The 21,947-nt window shown below is 42.9% G+C and overlaps 1 protein-coding gene and 1 long non-coding RNA gene across 5 annotated transcripts; both read right to left on the bottom strand.

Moving 5' to 3' along the window:
* Positions 1 to 253: 253 nt before the first annotated feature.
* nlk1 (nemo-like kinase, type 1) lies at positions 254 to 17,222 on the bottom strand. 4 transcript variants are annotated; one of them, XR_006822812.1, is made up of 14 exons: positions 16,499 to 17,222; positions 15,130 to 15,555; positions 14,341 to 14,470; positions 14,188 to 14,243; positions 13,712 to 13,818; positions 12,174 to 12,259; positions 11,772 to 11,981; positions 9,191 to 9,292; positions 6,621 to 6,707; positions 6,305 to 6,503; positions 6,103 to 6,196; positions 2,117 to 5,392; positions 1,837 to 1,946; positions 254 to 620 (listed from the first exon to the last, which is right to left on the bottom strand). XR_006822812.1 is itself a non-coding variant. In XM_046037777.1 (12 exons), the coding sequence occupies exons 2-12, from the start codon at positions 15,435 to 15,437 to the stop codon at positions 5,344 to 5,346; spliced, it is 1,428 nt and encodes a 475-aa protein (XP_045893733.1). In that variant the 5' UTR covers positions 15,438 to 15,555; positions 16,499 to 17,222; the 3' UTR covers positions 254 to 5,343. The 4 variants fall into 4 exon arrangements, 1 of the variants encoding a protein (XP_045893733.1); XR_006822810.1 differs by having other exon boundaries at positions 1,837 to 5,392; XR_006822811.1 differs by having other exon boundaries at positions 254 to 1,946.
* Positions 17,223 to 18,384: 1,162 nt separating this feature from the next.
* Positions 18,385 to 21,927, bottom strand: LOC123962256. Its single transcript, XR_006822887.1, has 2 exons — positions 21,855 to 21,927; positions 18,385 to 19,575 (listed from the first exon to the last, which is right to left on the bottom strand). It is a non-coding gene; the product is annotated as an uncharacterized LOC123962256 (long non-coding RNA).
* Positions 21,928 to 21,947: the final 20 nt, after the last annotated feature.

Raw genomic sequence — 21,947 nt, 5'->3', positions numbered from 1 at the left:
AAGATTTGAAGCTGAAATTATGTTCAGAAACCATTTCAAAGCCTGTGGATGCAGATTACTCACACAAAACTTTGAGTTTGGTGCCGGGTTTAAGTTCGGCTTTGTTTTTACACCATTTTTATCTACAACCACAAATCTTTTTTGAACCTTTGAAGATTTATTTACACCCACGTCGTTCTATCAAACATCATTTCACAAGTCAGAACACCGATGTTAAGAAATGTAAATGAAAAGAAGTGACACGGCAGAGGAATATTATCCAGTGTCCATTTATTTATTCATCATTCACTATTTTAACTCTAAACATTTTTTTTTTTTAAGAAATTCAAGTATTTGTTGGGAACACAAGTCAAAAATAACAAACAAAAACGTTTTGCTAAAACGAAGACAAAACATGTTTAAAACATCAGTTTCATATTTAGAATAATAAAAACATCAAGTTTCTTTTCATAGAAGAAAAACGAGTCTAATGTCTAAAGATGACCAGCCGTCCGCTTCGACGTCCGAACACAGAGACCGGAAACGCACTCGTCAGCTGATCTCTGAACAGTGCGCAGGGAGGGGAAAGACCAAACGCAGGCCCATCGAGTTTAACACCTACTCCTCGCCTGGAAGGATCTCTACCAACACAACAACAGAACAGAAAGAAAAGAAAAGAAAAAGGCCAAGAGGGGAGAGTTTGGATTCATTGTTCCCTTAATTGGTGAATTTGAGCTTCAAATTAACAATCGTTCCCTTAAATTTCTAATTTCTCTGCCGAACGTGTGAATTAGCTTCAATTTACTTATTTTCGTACAGCGTTAAAGCAATTAGCAAAAAAGTTAATTCGCTGTTTTTTTTGTATCTTTTAATCGTGATATTAAACTGAATCATCTGTTGATGGCGGGAAACTAAAGTCACATGTCACTTTGGGAAACCTCAACTGGCATTTTTCATTAGTTGCCCCCGTTTCAGAGAAACTTTCAGCTCGTCCTCACTCATCTAAAACGACCACATAGGTCGAAGTGTCCCAAAACGACATTTACATACGATGGAAAGCACGACGGCACACGCGACCGTTTCCCAAAACCACCTGCAGGGGCGTATTGAGCGTCAGCCGCACGGGACCTTCGTTACGTTACATAAGTCAGGTGACGAAACGGTGGTAGTTTTGTCATGTTAAGGCAACAAAACCACCGGGTTAGATTGAGGAGAAGATGGTGGTTTGGGTTAAAATAAGTATATTACTTAAACTCTTTAGACTTCGTCACCTGACTTCTTCTGCCATTAGAGCTCATTATAAACTTTAATATTTAATGTAACGTAATAAGCTGCTGCATCATCGACCTATACGGCGGTTTGGTCGTTTATGTAACATGACGACATGAATTACTTTTCTGAGAAATGTTCACCGACTTCGTTATTTCACCGGTTTTGTTCGACGCCGTGTGAACTTTGTCCCCCGGGACCTCCAGCACAGTGCATTTGTTGCCTAAATTTTAACCACAGACTTCTCTACGGAAAAAACTAACAAGACTGTGAAACAACTTTGTTCCCCCTCAAAACAACCAGTAGAGCACAAAGATAATTTCTAGGAGACGTGACAAGGTTTTTAACGGATGGACGATCAATCAAAAGAATTGCACGTCCTAATTTTTATATTATATAAACGCGAAATTCATCCTGTGACGTTTGCACTAAATTAAAACTATAGATCCACAGTGCGGGTGGTTAGGGAATATCATTAAGGTTAATTTAAGGGAAGCCATTCAGCAATATGAGAAACTAAAATTGTAATTTGAAGACACAAATTGCACCAATAACTTCACACCGATACGTTTGTGTCATGCTGCTCACCTAACTGAACCAATCAGAGCTGAGCGCGTGCAGAAGCTCGCTGTTGTTTCTTGTCCCTCTCCAGAGAAAAACTCTCAAACCGCTCTCCCGGCTTTTGGCTTCCTAAAACTCTAATAATCAGATCACAACAAACAAAAACTAATAAAAATCACTTCCTAAAGATGAATCAAATAAAAAAATAAAATTACCACAAAATGTACGTCTGTCGTCGACAAACTCAACCATTGCACAGCATTCAAACCCAAAAAAGCTCTCCATAAATATACACATGCAGATATACAAGTGTGGTCGCTCGGGCAGCCTGGGCGCCGCTCGCAGAGACTCGCTGTGTGATCCTGTAGAGGAGCAGCTGAGGTTTCAGGGAGTCAGAATCAGGAAGCTGTGAGGGATCAACGAGGACGCTCAGGGCCAACGGAGGCTCGGGGGGCCGCCGCGCCTGCTGGAGGTTCAGGGCGTGTACAAGAAAAAAGCAAAATCATCTGAAAACATTTTGACCACAGCTTCTCGACCTTTCAAAAACACATGATCCAGGAACTGAGGAGCCACGGGAACCGGGGGAGGTTCCTGCAACGTGTCGTCATGAAGGTTTAAAAAGCAAAACGGAGCGGGCGAGAGACGTCGTTTTGACACGTGACGAGACAAACTGTTGTGATGTTTGAATGCTGAGGTGGCTCTGCAGAGCGTCCGGCGCTGTTGGCACAAGTTGACCCTCATCGTAAAAGTTCCTGAGATCCTAAAAAACACACAAAAAAAGGAAAAGTTCCTGCAGTGAAAGAGGGCCGAGCGTCTCGGAGGGAACCGGAGGGTCATACTGGCGGTTTCACCTTCCTTTCAGTTTCAGTTCATTTACATGATGCAGGTGTTTGTGTCGTGGCTGCAGCTTTAAAAAATACACGGTCAGAATTTTGTTTTGCATGATTTGAAAAGGTAAATTACAATCCGGGCCACGATTTCCATATTAGACAAATCAGTTTGCAAAAGCTCACAGCATCTTTGAATGGAGTCCAGTTCCAGCAGTTTAGGGGCCCACATGGCATCAGGTCATAAAGAGAATGACAGAAGCTGAAACAATTAGTTGATTAACAAAAAATTCCTTATTATTCCTTCAGTATTTTTAAACCTGGGCCATATTTTTTACAAGTGTGTTTGTTGAAATGACTCGTAGGTACAGAAAGTTTTGACTCCGTGCAGCAGACGCTTCAGCCGGCAGCTGAACCAGCAGCAACGTATTCCTTCCTGTCAAAACGGCGTCCGCAGAAACAGCTTCTTGTTGCCCAGCTCCGGCTCTCGTTTCCACCGACGGCGTCTTCCTTCAACAGCTCGCCTCTCACGAGATTTCAGAGCGGGACTTCAGTTTTCTGTTAAAAACAAAGGGGGTCACCCGGAGTCCCTCGTAGGGATGCTTTCCATGATGTTGTCAGAAACCTGGCAACAAGAAGCACTTTGTGTGGACGCCATTTTGACAGGAAGGAACACTTTGCAGTCGGTTCAGAAACTTTCTGTACTTAAAGGTCATTTCAACCCCAACATGTGTGTTTAAAAACAGTAACAGCTTTTTAAGTCTGAATGTTTTCTTGTAGTAAACCGAGCATCAGGTTTCTATTTATTTATATTTTGTAGACCTAACGAATCTCTTTCAGCTGCAGCCCAAGTTGACTGTGGTGGATTATCAGCAGGAAGTGAACTGAAACCAAACAGCAGGTTATTTTGTAAACTGGAGAAAGTTAACAGGCAGAAACCACCAGTACGCTCACTTTCACCGCACCACCCAGTTACACCTGTGGCCTCACTGTGTGTCGGACACTTAAAAACGGCTCCACGACATCGTCCATCAGTTTGAAATCTCTTCAGATAATATTCACATCACGACAGAGTTCTTCTTCTTAAATGTCCGACTTCTTGCAGCGTCCAAATGGGACGCCGTTAACTCGCTGCGTTCAGTCCTGATAATCCAAACCAGGATCAATACTGGTGCCTTCTTGTGTGGCTCTGTACAATTCATAGTCTATGACAGGAACTAAAAACAACAACAACAAAAAGAGAAGAAACAAAAACAGGAAAAACAGCAGCATTTCACCGACAACATCCTTCTCTCTAAAGCAGACACCGATTCTGAAGGAGAGAGACGAGGAGTGAGCGCGAGGTAAAGGAATCTGGAGGAATGACGGGAACGTTGTGACGGGAGGGTTTCAGAGCACAGACGCGCACATTTCAGTTTTCAGTTTGTTTGTTTTCTTTCCAGGGTTTGAGGTAACCAGGACTGCCACAGACGTGCAGGGGGAGACACGCACTCTTCAACAAACACTCAATAAATTAAGAAATAAAAAACACCATCGCTTCCTCTCTCTCTCTCTCTCCCCCCTCCCCTGGTGGTGGGACCAAACGTCGAGGAGGTCGGCAGGACAACAACAAAAAAAAAAAAAAAAAGGGAAGAGGAAGTAAAAAAAAAACAAAACACAACAACAACAAAAAAAAAACAACTTCCTGTCACAATCTTCAAAATAAAATTCACAGTCCGCTGACGTCAGACTTTAATAAAACAACTGTGGGGAATGAATTCCTGCTTCGTTCAGCTTCGTGTCCTGATTAAAGTCTTATTCTCTCCTGCCCGAGTGTAGCAAACAGCGCTGATCCAGGACCAGGAACAACTGAGGAAAAGAAGCCGCGCTTAAAAACAACAACAACAACAAAGCCGTGTGTGTGTGTGTGTGTGTGTGTAGAAACAGCGTGGGGGAAGCGGTGGTTAAAACCTGCTACATCTGTCAGATTGCATTATTGTCGCCGCGTTGAGGCGCATAGACGCCGCGCAGACGTAAACACAGTGAGTGTTAAAACGCAGTTCACAAGGAGGAAACGCTCGGAGGTGCTTGGCGGTTAACTGTGTCGTGTTGTGTGGCGCGTTACAACGTCATGTTTGGGTACGTGGTCAAAAAAAAAAAAGTCCTAAAAATCCAGTTGGCAAGCGAGCACGCTCAGTGTGTTCAGCCCCCACCCCGGTGGTGTGTTTATCGCTTTTTTTAAAATTAAACCATATTGCACAGGGCTGGAATGACTTCAACAACAAACTAAGCAACAATTCTACCCGACGATTAAAACCATCATGTCTCTACTATCGTAGATGGAAAATCCAATCTAGTACCGAGTTATTTTCTTATTCCTCCTTAAAAGACTTCAGCAGCAGGGTTTGTTTTTTTTAAATTCAGCACCGGAAATGCCTCAAGCATCAGCTGTTTGGGTCGTTAAAAAACAAAAGTTAAGCTTTCATGTTCTGGAAACTTTGCAGATTTGTAGGAGGGGAAAGAAACTGAGGTTTTTCCCAGAGGAGCTCAGGTGAGGCGGCGGGTTCCTCCCTCCGCATCTCGCCAGGTGAACAAAAAAGAAATAAAACAAAACAAAAAAAAAAAAAAGTAGTAAAAGACCCAAACGCTTCCGTCTTCAGACGCCACGGCCGATGAAATCCTCTCTCAACAAACTGCTGGCGCTCCTCGGGAGGAAGAGGAGGAGCGTTCATCTCTCCTCCTTCCTGGACACCTTGGAGGAGTGCCATGCCGTGGACCTGAGGACAGAAGAGCAGCGACATTCATCCATCGGTTCAGACAACTAGAGAATCCAGTTGATTTTCAAAATAAGATCGTATATAAATCAATAAACAGTTAAAAACAGACAAAAAAAAAAAAACAATTTAACTATGTAGCCTACTTAACCATAGTAGAAGCACAAAAACCAAGAACAGCCGAACAAATCTACAAAGTCAGCAAAAATCAGGCAGGCAGAACCCTCTTATTCTGAAATGCTTCATGTGGCTGTGTAACCTTAGCCTGCAGAGAGCAGTTATCCACAAAATGACAAGTTAACAAAACACGGCACAGACTGCGTGTCGCCATTATGCCACGATTTCCTCAAGTTTCGTTTGTTCTTGTAAAATGTGCCCGCTCTGATCGGTGAGTAGGACCGCGAGGGCGCAAAATATACAGTGACAACCGTGGGGGGGGGCAACTCCTCCACCTAAAGGAGGGCGGGGAGGCGCCTGTTCCCATGATGTCTGACGGGAGGCCCACAGTCCCAGAATCTCAGAAAACCCCCGGATTAATCAATTCATCACATGACCGAAAACGAGCGGTTTAAGTAATTTTTCCCCTGTAAAACATCAGATGTTTCAGCCTCTCTCCTGAAGATCTGCTGCTTTTCCTCTGAATGATTGTAATTTTTGTTAATAGTCTGATACTGAACAGTTCAGAATGAGCTCCAGCTCCTCCTCCTCCTCACCTGATGAAGGTCTTGAAGGCAGCACTCTGAGGGTTGATGCACAGCGGCACTCGTTTGCCCTGCTGGTGCTCCGTAATGAAGCGATGGATGAGCTCTGGCGTCGGGACAGACAAGGAGATCGGCCATCAGTGTTTAGAAACACACACACACACACACACACACACAGTTTAGTTTCAGCAGGAAGCGACGCCGGCGTTTGTACCTTTTCCCTGCCACACCGACAGCAGACTGTTCTCGTAGCTGTGGCTGAACGGCCGCTCGGCGACCGGCTCGAAGTCGCGGGTGTAAACTCGCCCGCTGGGAACAGAGTAGCAGCACTGACACATGCAGGTGTGGTAGCGCAGGCGCCCTTCGTCCAGGTACGGGTGGGAGAGGGCGTCGCTGCCGGAGATCCGTTTAGCCTGGGAGGTAAAAAACACAGAGAGACGCGCGTCCTGATGCAGGAGAAACTAAACGCACAAAACACAACAACATCAAATAGAACAAAAGCCAAAATCCTTTAGTTTGTTTGGACTCACGGGATCGAAGACCAGCATCCGACAGAGCAGGTGCACCGCCTCGTGGGTGGCGCCGTCAGACAGCATGTAGAGCACCGACAGCGACGGCTGAGGACCACAAACAAACAGTTGCTGTCATCAGTCTGAAAACACCTCACGCCCCAACAACATGCTCTCAGAGGCAGAGAAGTATGAGGTGGGAGTGAGTGCTCGAGTGCATTTGTTTTCACTTTCAGTTGTTACTTTAGGTGAAGACCTTGTTAAGCAGATCGAGCATCAGTCTGATGCGTCGGCGACTTCATCAGTTTATTTCATAAAGTGTTTCTGACTGTGTTCAGGGCCGCAGGAACTCTGGCCTCGTGTTGCTTTGCGGTTTAGTACATGCATTTTAAATTTAAAAACACTGCTATCAGATCAAAAATCACCGTCAGGTATCAGACATTTAATTTCCTGTAAATAAAAAATTTACAATTTAAACTTTAATCCTGCTTTTGAGAGATTATAGTGTTCAGATAATGAGGATTATCACCAACCTTACAGATCTACTAAGCTTTTTTACGTGTTAATAATTAATAATGCACCGGTTTTCTGATCCATAAAGGAGCGAATAAAGTGGGATTCGTACTTCCGCATCAAATCGACGGCGTAGCCTACACAGTAGCCTGACGTGCACCTCCTCAAATGGAACTACACTTCGGGGCGTCACGGACCGTGCGATTGGTCGGTTGGGAATGCCCCCGAGCCGACAGGAAGTGCTCCGAGCTTTGAAGTAACTTTTACTAGCGGCCAAACCAGCGGCTGCAACACGGTGGATCAATATATTTAAGCATCACAACCCGAGCGAAATGACTCGTTTCACTATCAGACTGTGATCCGTTCGGTCGGTAACATTTGAAAAGTCCTACACCAGCCGCATGTAGTTTACCCCCGTTCAAGTTAGCGGAGGGCTAAACCGGAAGTTAGCCCGCTCGGCTGGCAACAGTCAACACAGTGGACGCTGTGGCGCTACCGCCGACGCACAAGTATAAATGCATGGCTACGTGCGTAGACTTGACGCAGAAGTATAAATCGAACTTGAGGCTGCAGATACAGTGCTGAGCGCGAGTACTGCCCTCTGAGGTAGGCGACGTTAGAGAACCAGAAAAAGACAGCAGCTTCCTTTACGGGATAATTTTTACTTCACTGCATCTATCCAACAGCTTCAGTTAAACATTACCAATAAAAATTATTTTACACAAAAAAAACCATGAAAAGTTTAATAATTAAACTCCAACATTTAATATAAGTACAGCTGACGTGATCATTAGATCAACACTGGAATTAACTGCCAACAACTTTGATGGTTTAAAACAATTATGTGAAAACATTGAACGGCTCACAAATGTGAAGCTTCACTGCTTTTCCTTTCAATAATGTTAATTTATTTGTGATAAAGTTTAGCTTTGTGCTGTTGGTTTGATAAAGTAAAGCACTGTGAAGGTGTCACTTTGGGCTCTGGGTGACGCCCCCCCTATTAAGAATATTGAAAATCGATTAACGTCTTAACATTGCAACGGCAGCAGCTTTCGGTACGTGCACACAGCTGCTGTGTTAACTTCAGCCTCATGTGATCCACCGTTTGAAAGCAAAATTGAGGCGACTCTCTTAATCCACCGATCGATTATATTCCAAGAAAAACAGTCTTGTTACGTTGTCAAAGGTCCAGACGATCTAATCCAGTAAAAACATTTAATCCAAAACACATTTTTCCATCAGTAAATCCCCAGACCCAATAGCCCTGCGCTGTAAGGAAGGGACGGCCCCTATTATTTCGTGGAAGTTCATGATCTACCAGCAAAAACACACGTCTGCGTCGAGCTGCCGGCTCACACAGAGCGCTGCAGCCGCCCGCCGCCAAGGGGCAGTGCTGTTTGAGAACAAATACACTAAGATATACACTCAGAAAAACCTGTGTAAAATAATCCTTTTTCATGGTATTGGTATGAAATTTAAACTAGGACTAGGTAAGGCTTCATCCTGTGGCCCTACAGTGTTTTCCAGCTATAGTTGTCTGCATGCATTTGTTAACAAGCATTTTCAAGCGGAAATGAAAAATATTAATTTTAGTGTGTTTAAACTTACAACCATTCTGACTTTTGGGTTAGACACTCCAGAGCGTTATCTTTCAGAGAAGCCCAAAACAGACAGATACTACAAATGGTTCAAGAACTACATTCAATTTACTTTGGATATAACTTGAATAGGCGTTTTGCATGAATTTTACAGGAAGAGGTTAATATCTGTACTTTGACTCAAGTACAGGATTTGTGAACTTGGTCCATCGCTGCTCTTATCTAACCTTTTAGTTTCTGCAGCAAAATGTAAAAAACATTCAGCTAACATTAGAAGGCGCCTCTATAGCCAGGTTAAATGACCTCATAATAAACTGTAGCTAATTAATGTTCATTAGTACTCAAAGTAGTCTCTGCAGGCTGGCGTCTGTACTCAGCTGGTCTGTTTCTGTCTCCTCTGAGGAGGGTTTAGGTACAGAAGTATTTTTGTTGGTAGTGTTGGCGGTGGATTCAGTGCGAGCACACCACACAGTCACGTACCGGTTTGTGCGGCCCCCTCAGGATGTGGGCTCTGGCTCCTTCGCAGGCCGACGCCAGGGCCGACAGAGGAGGCGTGCCCAGCAGGTCTGTGATCAGATCCAGCTGCAACAGAACAGGGAGGGAGGACATGCAGTGTGTTAAAGACAGAGCTCTGATGTTTTACTGAAGCCTGCGTATTCTAAAAACGACACTGGATTTGTCTCGTGAGGTGACCCACAGTTTCTCTTAATCTTGCCATAAACTAAGCGAGGAAACGAGGAAACACGGCTCTAGAGAAGTGAGTCGTCGTTTCCTCTGAAGCGTCACGAGAAGCACGACCGTTTGTGATGACGGCAGCAGCTGATCGCAGCTGGATCAGCTGTCTGTCAACTCGTGATGGTGCTTGTGTCTGGACATGTGCTGATACTACTAAAGGCTCAGTTATACAGTATCTCACAAAAGTGAGTGCACCCCTCACATGTCTGTAAATACCTGATTATATCTTTTCATGTGACGACACTGAAGAAATGACACTTTGCTCCAGTGTAAAGTAGTGAGTGTGCAGTTTGTATAACAGTGTAAATTTGCTGTCCCCTCAAAATAACACATCACGTGCGTGAGCTTACTGTAAGCTGAGATCAATGACTGATCTCGTGGCATTTGTGAGACCAAGCAAAAGGTGGTTCCGCCAAATAAAAAAAGTCACACTTCACAAAACAAACTTCAGTGTGTCCCCCTAGGAACATTACTCTTGTGTCCGCGAGCATGCGCTGCACATTGGAACAGCTTAAAACTGCAGTGTTTTCCCAGTTTAATGTGAGCTTTACATGAATGTTATGGTGTGCGGGTGGAAAATTTTATGTTTTCCAATGAAAAATATGTAATTTCACATCATATTGGGCCGTTATTTTCACCATATCTCTGAACAAATAGTTTATTATCTGCTGATAATAAATGAACAGCCAAAGATCAGTCTGCTGGAGGAACGACAACCTTTAGATCTGGAGAAAGTTACACTGATAGCACAGCATGTTTTGGGCATCACCCTCTGAAACCTTAACGGCAGGATAACCCCGTTAATGTGACCTCAGAATCATTATAGATTCATGTTTGCCTTTTGTGTTTTCATTTTACAGCTTCTCACATTTATCTGCAGACATTAATATAAAAAACAGGCAACATGAGAAACCTCCTCCCTTCTGAGGTGCATTTTATTTGCACATTAAAATCTAAAAAAGAAACGTCTCCTCATCGGCTTACAAGGACGAGTTTGCACTAATTAGCTTTACTGACCTCAGCTCCTCCGGTCACCTCCGTCCTCTCTTTTCCTAACAACCACTTTTTCAGACTGAAAAATAATTGAATCAGTCTGTACAGGACGGAGCTGCAGGCTGCGTCAGTTTAGTCTAAGTTTGTACCTGATGTTCTCAACATTGGACAAGTAGGCAGTAATAAAATACAGCTTCCAGTTACTTTCTATAAATTGAACAAATGTTACATAGCAGCTGTGTAGCTGCTGTAGAAGCTACTCAGCTGCAGTCTGAAGGGGAGATGTTCGCTAACTTAGCGCTAACCGGCTTCACTTTCCCAGCAGGTGGGAAACAACAGACTTTTCTTGGTCTTGAGAAGCTGACACGCTGTAACAGACACCGTACATTTACTGCCAGAATATTTTCCTCCGCTCGCGTTCACCGTCACTTTCTGCCGCTCGGACATTCAAACACTCGCTACGCGCCTCCCGATTCAGAGTTACGCTGCTGCTCTTATAACACCATCTGTCACGGATGTTCAGCATAGAACGAGGAGAGGAAGCGAGCCGAGCATTGAGTGCGGTGCGCCGCTGCTGAATGCATATAGAGGAAACACTGCACATACCGTGGGCAAGGAAAATACTAACTTATGATTGGATGGAGGAGGTGATGACCTCACTCATTAATCCTCATCGCTTCGTCGACTGACAACCAATTTATTAAGCAAAAAGCCAAATATTCTCTGGTTGTGGTCGTTTAAATGTGATGACTGAGGAAACTGAACATGAATACAATTTGACTATTTTCTGACATTTTATAGAACTGATTTACCAAAATAATCAGCAAGGGATCGATCAATATAACTGATCATTTGTTGCAGCTAGAAACATGTGGAAGGCAGGAAAACTGGCAAGTTAGTTAAACAACATTGTGACTGTTTGGTCAAACACACGTCCAAGCAGGTGATTATCAAACAGGGCACAGCTGTAGAAAACACATTCGGCACAACCTATGAAGCAATCCTCTCCTGCAGCATCTCCCTTCCCTCCCTTGTTCCCCATAGTCTTGTTTTCTTCCTCTGTACCTACATTAAGTAGCAGTACGCACACTTAAGTATCTTATTGGTATCCAGGTCATACAACACGATCACACTGTGAATAACCAGCTGTGTTACGACGTGTCACCACAGTTTCTGGTGATGTTAGAAGAAGCAGGAGAAGCTGAGTGTCTCCTTAATAACACCCTGAGTTGAATGTTTAAAAAGCACCTAAAAAAACAAAAACAAAAAGGAAAACAAAACCTCTACAGGTGTTCCAGGACCTGGTTCAGGACCTGGTACAACGCGGACTCACCTGCTGAATAGGGCTCTGAGCCTGGAAGAGGATGCGTCGGCCCAGCAGCTCCGCGAAGATGCAGCCCACTGACCAGACGTCGATGGCCGAGCCGTAGTGTCGGCAGCCCATGAGCACCTCCGGCGCCCTGTAGTACTGCGTCACCACCTCCTGGGTCATGTGACGGGACGGGTCGGGCTCCTCCACCCGCGCCAAGCCGAAATCACAAATCTAAACCGGAGACAAGATTCGGTTAGGGTCAAACCCACGGTTCTGCAACAAAGTGATCGTTGTTGCAGGGGACGTCTGATTTTAGATGGAGACGTGGGGTCGGTTTCTATTTCTAGTAGCTTATTTCATCGGTTCTCCCCTCTCGCTTAAAAAATAAAATAAAAAAAGCAAACAGACAAATCTGAGGTTTACCTTCAGCAGGCAGTTGCTGTTGACCAGCAGGTTTCCAGGTTTGATGTCCCTGTGAAGGATCCCAGCAGAGTGCAGGTACTTCAAACCTGCAACAAAACAACAATCACTTTATTGGTTTTACCCTCAAAGTTTAACGACCTGGAGGTGCTCAGAGATCTGAGGCTTGAGACTGTATGTAGATAAGAACAGGAAGCTGCACTATTAAACTATCCACTGCTCTTTAAACTCTGTCCTCCACATCAAGGTTTCCTTTTTTAAAGAGACATTCTGGTGTCAGGTACGCTGTGGTAAATCAGAACGCTGCTGGTCAAGTGTTTGTCTTGTAGGTTTTACAGTAACAAGCAACTTTTTAGATGTAAAATACAGTAAGTCACATTTTTCTAAATATCTGATTAGATCTTTTCATGTTTCAACACTGAAGAAATGACTCTTTGCTATAATGTAAAGTAGTGAGTTTACAGCTTGTATAACAGTGTAAATTTGTGGTCCCCTCAAAATAACACATCACACAGCCGTTAATGTCCAAGTGAAAGTGAAAATGTCTGGTGAAAACAATAAAAAAAACACAATAAAAACATATTTGCAGGCTGGATTTGACACTAAATTATAAACATGGTGGTTAAGTGTTCTGGAGGTTTGAGACTCAAGATGCACCGATCAGACACCGACTCAAGCAGCTGGATTGGGTATGGGTGATAAGGGGGCCAATCAATTCAATTACATTACACGCGTAATACTCAATGCGTTAGCAGTGCGTCAGGAGACCCAAACATTTCGCTAGGAGAGCAAACACAGCATTTTGTTTTACTAAACAATCCCAGTCTCGTCCTCACAGAGAAGAATAAAGCTTATTCATTTTACACCGGTGTCGGCTCACTACTCGACGTCAGCTGATATCCAAAGCCCAGGTTTCGGTGCGGGGACTGAAAAAGCTGGTTTGTTGCCAAACTATGAGACCCTGTCCCTAAACGGACTATTTAAAGTCCCGTGCTCATAATATAAGTGTGAAAATTGATTCTGTCAATGCCAATAATTTCACAGAGGACACACTTCAGTTTGAGGGATTAATGTACGACTTTAGAAAGATAGAAGAAATCATCATTTTTAAAAAGATTTCTGATGCAACGCTCAGAATGAACCTAGCAGCACGCACTGCCCACTAGATGAATCCTTATCTGGAATATTGCTCACTACAATTCGATAAAGTTAATTAAATTATTTGGTACTTCAAAAAGCCTCAGTTTAGCTGGAAATTTACAGTGCAAGTTCAATGAATAGAGACTGCAGCTCTGCAGCTATTTGAAGAGGCCCCTTTGAAAAAATGTGATGAGCATTCTTCTGTATTTTCTGACATTTTAAGACCAAAAAACGGATCAGGAAATGAATCAACAGAGTAATCTGTATTGAAAATAGGCATTATTTGCAGCCCTACACACAAACATGTTTTAATAACTATAACATTGTGCATCTCTGCAACATAAATTACTGTTGGAGCTTTGCAAATACTCCACTCCTGCTGAACTGACGCCGACTCTCACCTCGGAGGATCTGATAGAGGAAGACCTTGATGTGGTCGGTGGTGAGAGGCTGAGGAGACACGATCACTTTGTGGAGGTCGCTCTGCATCAGCTCTGTTATCACGTAGCTGCGGGGCGGTTGGCTGTCAAGGAAAACAAAACACGCACTGACCCCCGCCTACGCGAACACGCTGCATCTCTGAGCACAGGTCTCCTTTTCGCTTGTTGAACAAGTGTCAATAAAAACAAAAAGGAGCATCGTGTCAACAGCTCATATTAAAATATTCACTGATGGCCGATCTGCAGCGATGCGCTGCATTTAGACCAGAGGCGAGAAGCTAAATTAAGTGAATGAAAAAAAAAGGAGGACATGATAGGGGCAATTAAAAGAAGAGAAACTGGGACAGAAGGTGTGAGGAAGTAGATGTGATAAGGTGTGCTGGAAATGGCAGTGGGTTCTGTCTATATGATGAGAATATTAAAAAAAAGAAGGATACATTTCCTCGAAGCAGTCGATTTGTGGAGGCTGCAAAATGTCCAGAGCTGACAAAACCTGATCAGACACAAAAACAGACAACAGTTAGTCCCCCTCCTCATCTGTGCAACATCTTTGATCCCCCGTCTATTCCCCTCCTTCATCTGGTCATTACATTGTCGTGTTTGAAGAAGCACAGCATCCTCAGCTCTCTGAAGACCCTCTTACAGGAGACCAGGTTCTGGAAGACATTGGGCATCTTCTTCAAAGCCACCTTGCGACCATCACGTGGATCTGTGACCGACCTGACAGAAAAATCGAGAACCAGATATTTAGACACACGCAAGAAAAGCAGTTTTCCTGTGAGAGTTGGTTTAGCAGGGCGGGACATTCAAGCGGCAGAAAATAAACTATTCGTTTTGATAATCAATTACTCGTTTGAGGCATTTTATTTTGCACAAATGCATAATGTTTGCAGGTTCTAGATTTACACGTTTGTTTTATATGATAGTAAAATTTATATTTTTTGGGACTTGGGCTGTTTGTCAGGCAAAACAAACATTTTGAAAGAAAGATTATTATTTAATTGCCCCTAAAATGTAGAAATTAAAATCTTTAACCTGTTCTTGTAGGTTTTAGCCCATTTTCTACAAATCACATACTTTCCATTGCTGGCGATCATAGGAAGTAAATTATTTTGCCTCATCATCATTACGCTGAAGTTAGCTTCTGATTCAGCAGTTATGGGTAAAGTTAAGGGAAACTTGGGTCCGGATGAAAACCACTAAGCCTAGAGCTGTCAAATCTGGACCAGACTGTCCCAGAGAGGCTGAAGTTTCTTTAAAACATTATTTAAGATTCGTGAAAATTAAAAAGACACGGTCTAATGCAGTCTACATGTAAAAAAATAAACAAACACGTAAATTGTCCACACTGGTAGTCCTGATTAATAATGAGCGTTTACCAGACAACACCAAATGCGCCATAACCGATGGGGCGGTCTGGCTCCATCTCTGCGGGGCTGGGCACCTCGCTGGCCGGGTTGCTGTAGGGCTGAGGCACCGCCGCTCCGCCGCCGGTGCTCCCTCCGAGGGCTGTGGGGTGACGAGGGGTCCCAGCCGGGGCAGTGGGTCCGGTCAGGCACGGCGTGGCGCTGAGGCCCGTGGAGGGGGCCCCGCAGGAGGAGTTGACACAGAAATACTTGTGGCCCAGCTCGGAGCCCGGAAACAAGTCTCCACAGACGGTCTGTCGGCCCGTGCCGTGAAACGCCATTCTCCTCTCACCAAAACCCCGAATCAGCCAACTGTGTGCGCACCAAGATGCTGCTGCTGCCCGGCTACTAGGCTCGGGGGAAACACAGCTCCTCACTCAGCATGGTCCGCTAGATTACCTGTGTGCATACAGGGGACAGACATGATTATTCTCCAATAATATCATATTTTGCATATCACGGTCAATTTATATATTTATATAAATACAAATCCTCTCCCCCTGTAATGTCTGCACAACACAAACCTAGAGTAATGCACATAATACAAATGTCTCTGCACATGGAAATACTGTTTCATCTGGTGTAGGGTACAGACCTGGCACATATTTGTTGTTGATCTTAGTTGTTGTATATTTTTATGCTGTCAGTTTATATATTTATATGTACACAATATTCCCTTCTTTTGCGTTACTTCTGCACGGCACAGACCCAGAATAATGCACATGTATATATCTGCAACATTGTTCTTCTATTCCATATTTATATATTTCTACATTTATTTATGTCGACTGTATGTTTGTCTACGTGTTGTACCTCATCACCACAGCAAATTCCACTACTCGGCAATAAAGCTCCTTCTGATTCTGATAATTATATTTCTATCTTAATGTGCAACATGCTGCAAATTGCCAGTCTTACAGTCAGTTACATATTTTTTATTTTTATGAAGATATAGAAATAAAATGTACTATTATTACTACATTTATTGTCGTCACCTGAATGTTTACGTCTACCTCTCGCACATTATCACCACAGCAAATTCGTCGTACGTGTAATATATTCCTTGGTAATAAAGATGATTGATTGTGATCGCTGATGATGTAAACAAGAGAGATCGATACCAAGACGAAGAAGGCAAAGCCAAGGCGGCTGCAGCCAGACCGAAGCTAGTTTAGCAACCGAGCTAATAAGAAAAACAAATTTAAAAAACAAAAAAAAAAAATAGTCATAAGCCTATTGTTTAAAGCACATATATAATGATGAAACAAGCCCCTGGATGTGGCGTTGACAGCTATCGATCACTTGATTCACACACTGTAATTAATCCGGGAGCTGCTCTTACCTGGTTTAGTGAAGTTAACTTAGCTAGCAGTGTCCAGCTAACTTAGCTAACGACGGTCAGCGACGATTCCCAAAACATGAACAAATTAAAAAGGTTAAACGCGATGCTAACCCCGGGCCACGCAAGCTGCAGAGTAATTCTAACTTAACACAAGCTGGTGCATTAACGTAATTGCCGGACGGACTGAGAAGGCAAATCCTTTTTTTTTTGCCGTCGGGCGACCAGCTAGCTTTCCGTGCTAACCAGCTGTTCAAGCTAGTAGGTTAACGTTAACCCACTGATGACCCACATAACTATAACTGCTCCGGTACGGTGACCTACATATTTTAGAAAGAAAGTATTCCTCGGATAACTTAATTTGTCAAGCGTACAAACAAAGCTCGGTCAAATCAGACTTGTCATGGCACGAAAACAAACGTTAAAACAGTGAAGGAAATGTCGAGTTAAGATGTTCGTCGCTGGAGCTAGCCCCGGGTTGTTAGCTAGCTCTGTGATGTAGCCGAGCAGCTAGCTTCTGACTGGCCATGGCGTCGTAATATCCGCGCAACACGCGTCCCATTAAGGCGGTTTCTTGTGGTTCTGGATGGATTAGTCTCATCCAGGGAGGCCCCCTCCGTGTTGTTTGACAACCAGGTGGGTTTGTAGTCGCTTTTTACAGCTACTGCTAACTGGCTAGCTCGCCGAGGAGGAGGAGGAGGAGCTGGTGAAGCCGGGTGGGGGAGGGTTGAGGCTTCTCATCCTGCTGTAAACAATGCTAACGTAGCTTAGCTTTAGTGGCTACCGCAGGAAAAAAGTGTGCATAATCCGCAATCACGCGACACCCCAGGAAGAACATTTGAACTTGAATTCACACATGCATTTTAATGCCTTTTAATAGGTTAGATTACCACATAATTTATATTAAAGCCATAATTTTAGTAAAACAGAACAATGACATCTGGGTCTATCCACCTGGAGGAGGAACTAGTTTAAATTAGTGTATTAGTACAATATTACAACGTTAAATAAAAAGTTTAATGTTGGTATAATAATAATACATGTCTCTGGGTTACACTTATTTGGCCAACTTCTGCCTACAGATACTTTTGATTAGTGCTAATGTTCTCAAAGTGGGGTTCGGGGACCCCCAGGGGTCCATGAGGAGGTTCCAGGGGGTCCCTAGCAAAAAGGGGAATAATTTATTTTCATTATAATTCCATCCATAAGTAACCACAATGACATAATGTATGACATTTTGGGTCATGGGTTTCATGGGAACATCTAAAAGCAAAAATCTAATCAAATGGGGGTCCGCGGTATAATTTGTGTCAGTTCAGGGGCCCTTGATGTGAAAAAGTTTGATAACCGCTGTGTTAGTGTATTCATTATAATCTCAGAACACAGTCTCCTTTGTAGCTTATCACTAATATTAATTCCAGTGACAGCAGTTTCATTATGGCAGCTTGTGAGAAGTGCTGGTACTCATGTAGGAGTGAGTGTACTGCCTACCAGTGAGCACCGGCTCACTTCAAGCACTGCCTTAGGGCATTTTTTAAGCTCTTCAGGCGCCATGTGCCATTGTTGACAAGCTGCTGCTCTGTCTTGGCTGCATTTTCAGTAGCAAACGATCTAAAAAGCAAAAATCCAATCAAATGGGGGACTTGCGGACAAAATCTTATCAAATGGGGGTCCGTGGTCTAATTTGTGTCAGTTTGGGGGTCCTTGAAATGTTTGCTGGCGTAAAGGACGTGTAGGCCTACATGACATCCCGGACAATTTATTTGCGATTTAGAAATCCCGGGCGGACGCATTTTTTAGGTCCCAAAAAGAGGACACGTCTGAGAAAGAGAGGACATACGGTCACCCTAAAGACACTCATGAAGATCATTTGAACTTGAATCCACACATGCATTTTACTGCTTTTTAATACAGTAGTAACGAGGCGCTATGCATCAAGTACAATCAATATGCACAGCCACAGAAAATGTGTCACCAAGGTAGCTACAAATTACATGGCAATTTTACCTTTTTCCAAGAATTACAAATCGGCATCCATCCTAAGAGCAAAGACCATAAGAAGTAGGGCTGCAACTAACGATGGTTATCGTCGACTAATCTGTCGATTTATTTTTCTGGATTAATCGATTAGTTGTTTGGCCTACAAAAATGGTGACAAATGTCATCTTGCTTTGTCCACAACCCAAATATATTCACTTTAACGTCATAGTAGGAGAAAAGAAACAAGAAAATACTTAGCTTAACTTAATTAAAACTTTTTTTTCTTCAAATATTACTCAAACAGATGAATCGATTATCAAAATAGTTGGTGGTTAATTTAATAGTTGACAACTAATCAATTAATGGACTAGTCGTTGCAGCTCTAATATGAAGCAGAGAAGTTATGCACATTCAATGTTCATGTGGGATATACACAAAAACAAGTATCAGTCTGCCTTTGTCAGCTATATAAAAAGGTTATATACACGACGGCCCGTCTGAAACAGTTGTTCCCATGTCCTGTTTGATGTCCCTGCTCTGAAGAATCTGACAAAGGCAAACTGGAGACTGTTAATAATTAGGGGAGAGACTGAGATAAATCATGTTCTCTTACTCGAGGTCAATTTCCACATTATAAACACTGATATCATGGATTATAAATGATCCAAAAAACAGCAAACCGCTTTACAAAAATCATGACAGGTTGTGCAAGTCCGTTGAAAAGTAAAACAATGACATGGTGGCAAATACAAACAGCTAATCGCTAAGCCATATGAATAAAAATACACATTAATTTTCCTATTAATGAATGAGCAGAGGTTTCCTTTATTCTCGTATCCGCAGTCTCTTCCCCCGGCTTTGCGAGGCATTGTGCAGTATGTAACATGTACAGTCAGTGTGTGTGTCTCAGTGTTTGTGGCAGGTGAGCTGTTTAACACGGCTGATGGAGCCGGACGCCACAGAAGAAACAAACAAACAAACAAACAAAAAAAGGTCCCGGAAAAGGCCGCTGTCCTCGTGAGAGCATGAGCGACGCTGAGGAGGAAAGACCACGGCAGCTTCTGTCTGCGTCCACGTTTGGCAGTCTGGTGAGAAGAAATCTGCAACGTGAGCAAAAGCGGTTCATGTAAATGTCATTTTAAACCATGAACAGTTGGGACGTTCATGGTTTTAACCATTTCCCCACGCACAAATACCAAACGTTTGCTGGTTCTAGATCAACACGCGTGAGGATTTGCTGCTTAATTTATTCACCTGAGTTTTCAAGTGACTGTGTGTCTTTCACAAACAAAACATTTAAATGACTGAGAAAGTAAGTGGCATATTAGTCCATATTTAAATAATCATTTAGTTGTAAAATGTAGACATTAAAAAAGTGTCCACGTTTGACAGTCTGTTCAGAACAAATCTGGAATGTGAACAAGATCAGTTTATGTAAATATAGCAAACCCTGAACAATTACAAAAGGTTTCAACAAAGTTTGAGATTTCTTTTCTGATATATTATTATAACATTAAATGTGTGCAATCGGCGGTTGTTGGGCTGACGGTGGCTGATTCTTCAACGTTTGCTGGTTCTAGATTAACACGTGAGGATTTGCTGCTTTTCTTTTGTCTTATACGATAAGAGTTTTTGCACAGTCCTTGTTAATTATCCTGTATATTATCTGTCTTAGTATTATAGTATTATTTTGTTTACTTGTACATTTTTAATCTCTTTACTTTTTCTATTTCTATTTTTATGTTCATGTGAACTGTTAAGCACCAATGAAAATGTAGCTGGCAATTAATCTCATTCAGATTCTGATAAAATAAAAAAAATGTAAAAATCATGTTTTTGGGTTTTGAACTTTTGAATCAGGCAAAACATGCATTTTTTGAGACGTCACCTTTGGGCTCTGGGACTCTCTGACTTTCATAGACAAAACCATATAAATGATTGAGAAAATAAATGGCAAATTAGTTGATAAATAATGTTTTAGTTGCTAAAAAGAAATTAAAATTTTCAAAGATGGGGTTAACTATTCTAATCCAACACATGTCTTTTTGTCATATTCAGTGAATATCTTGTGATGGTCCGCTAACCCGCAGCTTAGCCAACGTTAGTTGGTCATTTTTTTTTAATGAAACTGGAGCAGAAAAAACAACTATCATTGAACTTCAAGTCAGATGACTTAGAGGTGTTTGTAACCTCGTCGAGAAATCCAAATTCACATAACGCTTAACTGGGGAGATTAAAGAGAGAGGGTGGCCTAAAATAGTGTGCACAGTCTCTGACAGCCAGCGGAGCGCTGATGCTGTTTAAAAAGAAAATAAGTCCATTTACAGTGATACGAAGAGAAAGGCAGCTGTTGTGTCCAAAGAGCAGAGGAAACCGCTGGAGGCTCCTCCTGTGCTCCCTCACTGACCCCGGCAGAAACCCGTACTCTTCTCGGGAAAGATAATAATAATAAAGGCTGCGGGCTAACGTCTGCGTGTTTTTCATGCATTTCTTTAATTTAACTTCCTCCTCCTATCGAAGACTTGCACTAGGATCCTTTTGTTACATCAAGCCTTTACATTATGTTACATAATCTATTATCCAGCGTTACGTCGCCTGCAGCCTTTCTATTAACAAGGGTTTTGTCATCAAACACATCGGTAGAATCAGTTAATAAGTTCCGCCTGTTGACATTTTTGTTGATTTTGTAAAAGCAATCAAAGAGCAGCCGTGTGGATTAAACGAGTTAGCAAACACAACCTGGTGGAAAAGTTAAAGTTAGGAGAGTTTATTTAAGATTTTACGAAGTTAGGATGCTTCTGTAAAACACTTTTCCTATCTTAGGTTAGGAAAGGAACACTGACTTAGGAACTGTTAATCTGTAACGTCCTTATTCCTAAATCAGTTCCTAGCCCTTATTGCCATGGTTACCAAGCAGTTAGGATAGGATCTGTCGGTTAGGAAGTTTCTGTGATACGACCCCTGGAGAGCAGAGTCTGCACTTTTAGGAGTTAGAACATGCAAAACACTGGATGTATTCACCGGGCAACACACCAAATGGGCCACAATCGATGGGGTGGTCTGCGCCTACGTTACCCACAATTCACTGCTTTTCTTTCTACAGTTGTGTCTGAGATTGAGGTTTGTTATGCTAGTAGTGGCTAATGAAGCCTGTACACTGCCCGCAGAGATGAGCAGCAGCTACAGAGGTCAGGTGAACTTCTTTCTCCACACCAACAGATTTGTTTCTTCTACTTTTAAGAAACATCTGCAGGCCCGGCACACCTGGAGACACACGCTGAGGTGTGAAATCGGTGCACTTCCCTTTAGGAGTGTCAGTTTAATTAAATAAAAACAAATGAAAAAGAACGTGTTTTTACAGACGTAATAATTCACACACCTGGACTGGATGCGGTCTTCCTCTCCACGAGTCCTCGTTTGCCTTTTCCTCCATTTAACCAACCCCCCCCCCCCCCCACCCCCCCCCCCCCCC

Source organism: Micropterus dolomieu, linkage group LG02 (assembly GCF_021292245.1).
Source record: "Micropterus dolomieu isolate WLL.071019.BEF.003 ecotype Adirondacks linkage group LG02, ASM2129224v1, whole genome shotgun sequence".
NCBI lineage: Eukaryota > Metazoa > Chordata > Actinopteri > Centrarchiformes > Centrarchidae > Micropterus > Micropterus dolomieu.
Note: the sequence above shows the minus strand (reverse complement) of the source record. Positions and strands in the feature narration are given on the sequence as shown.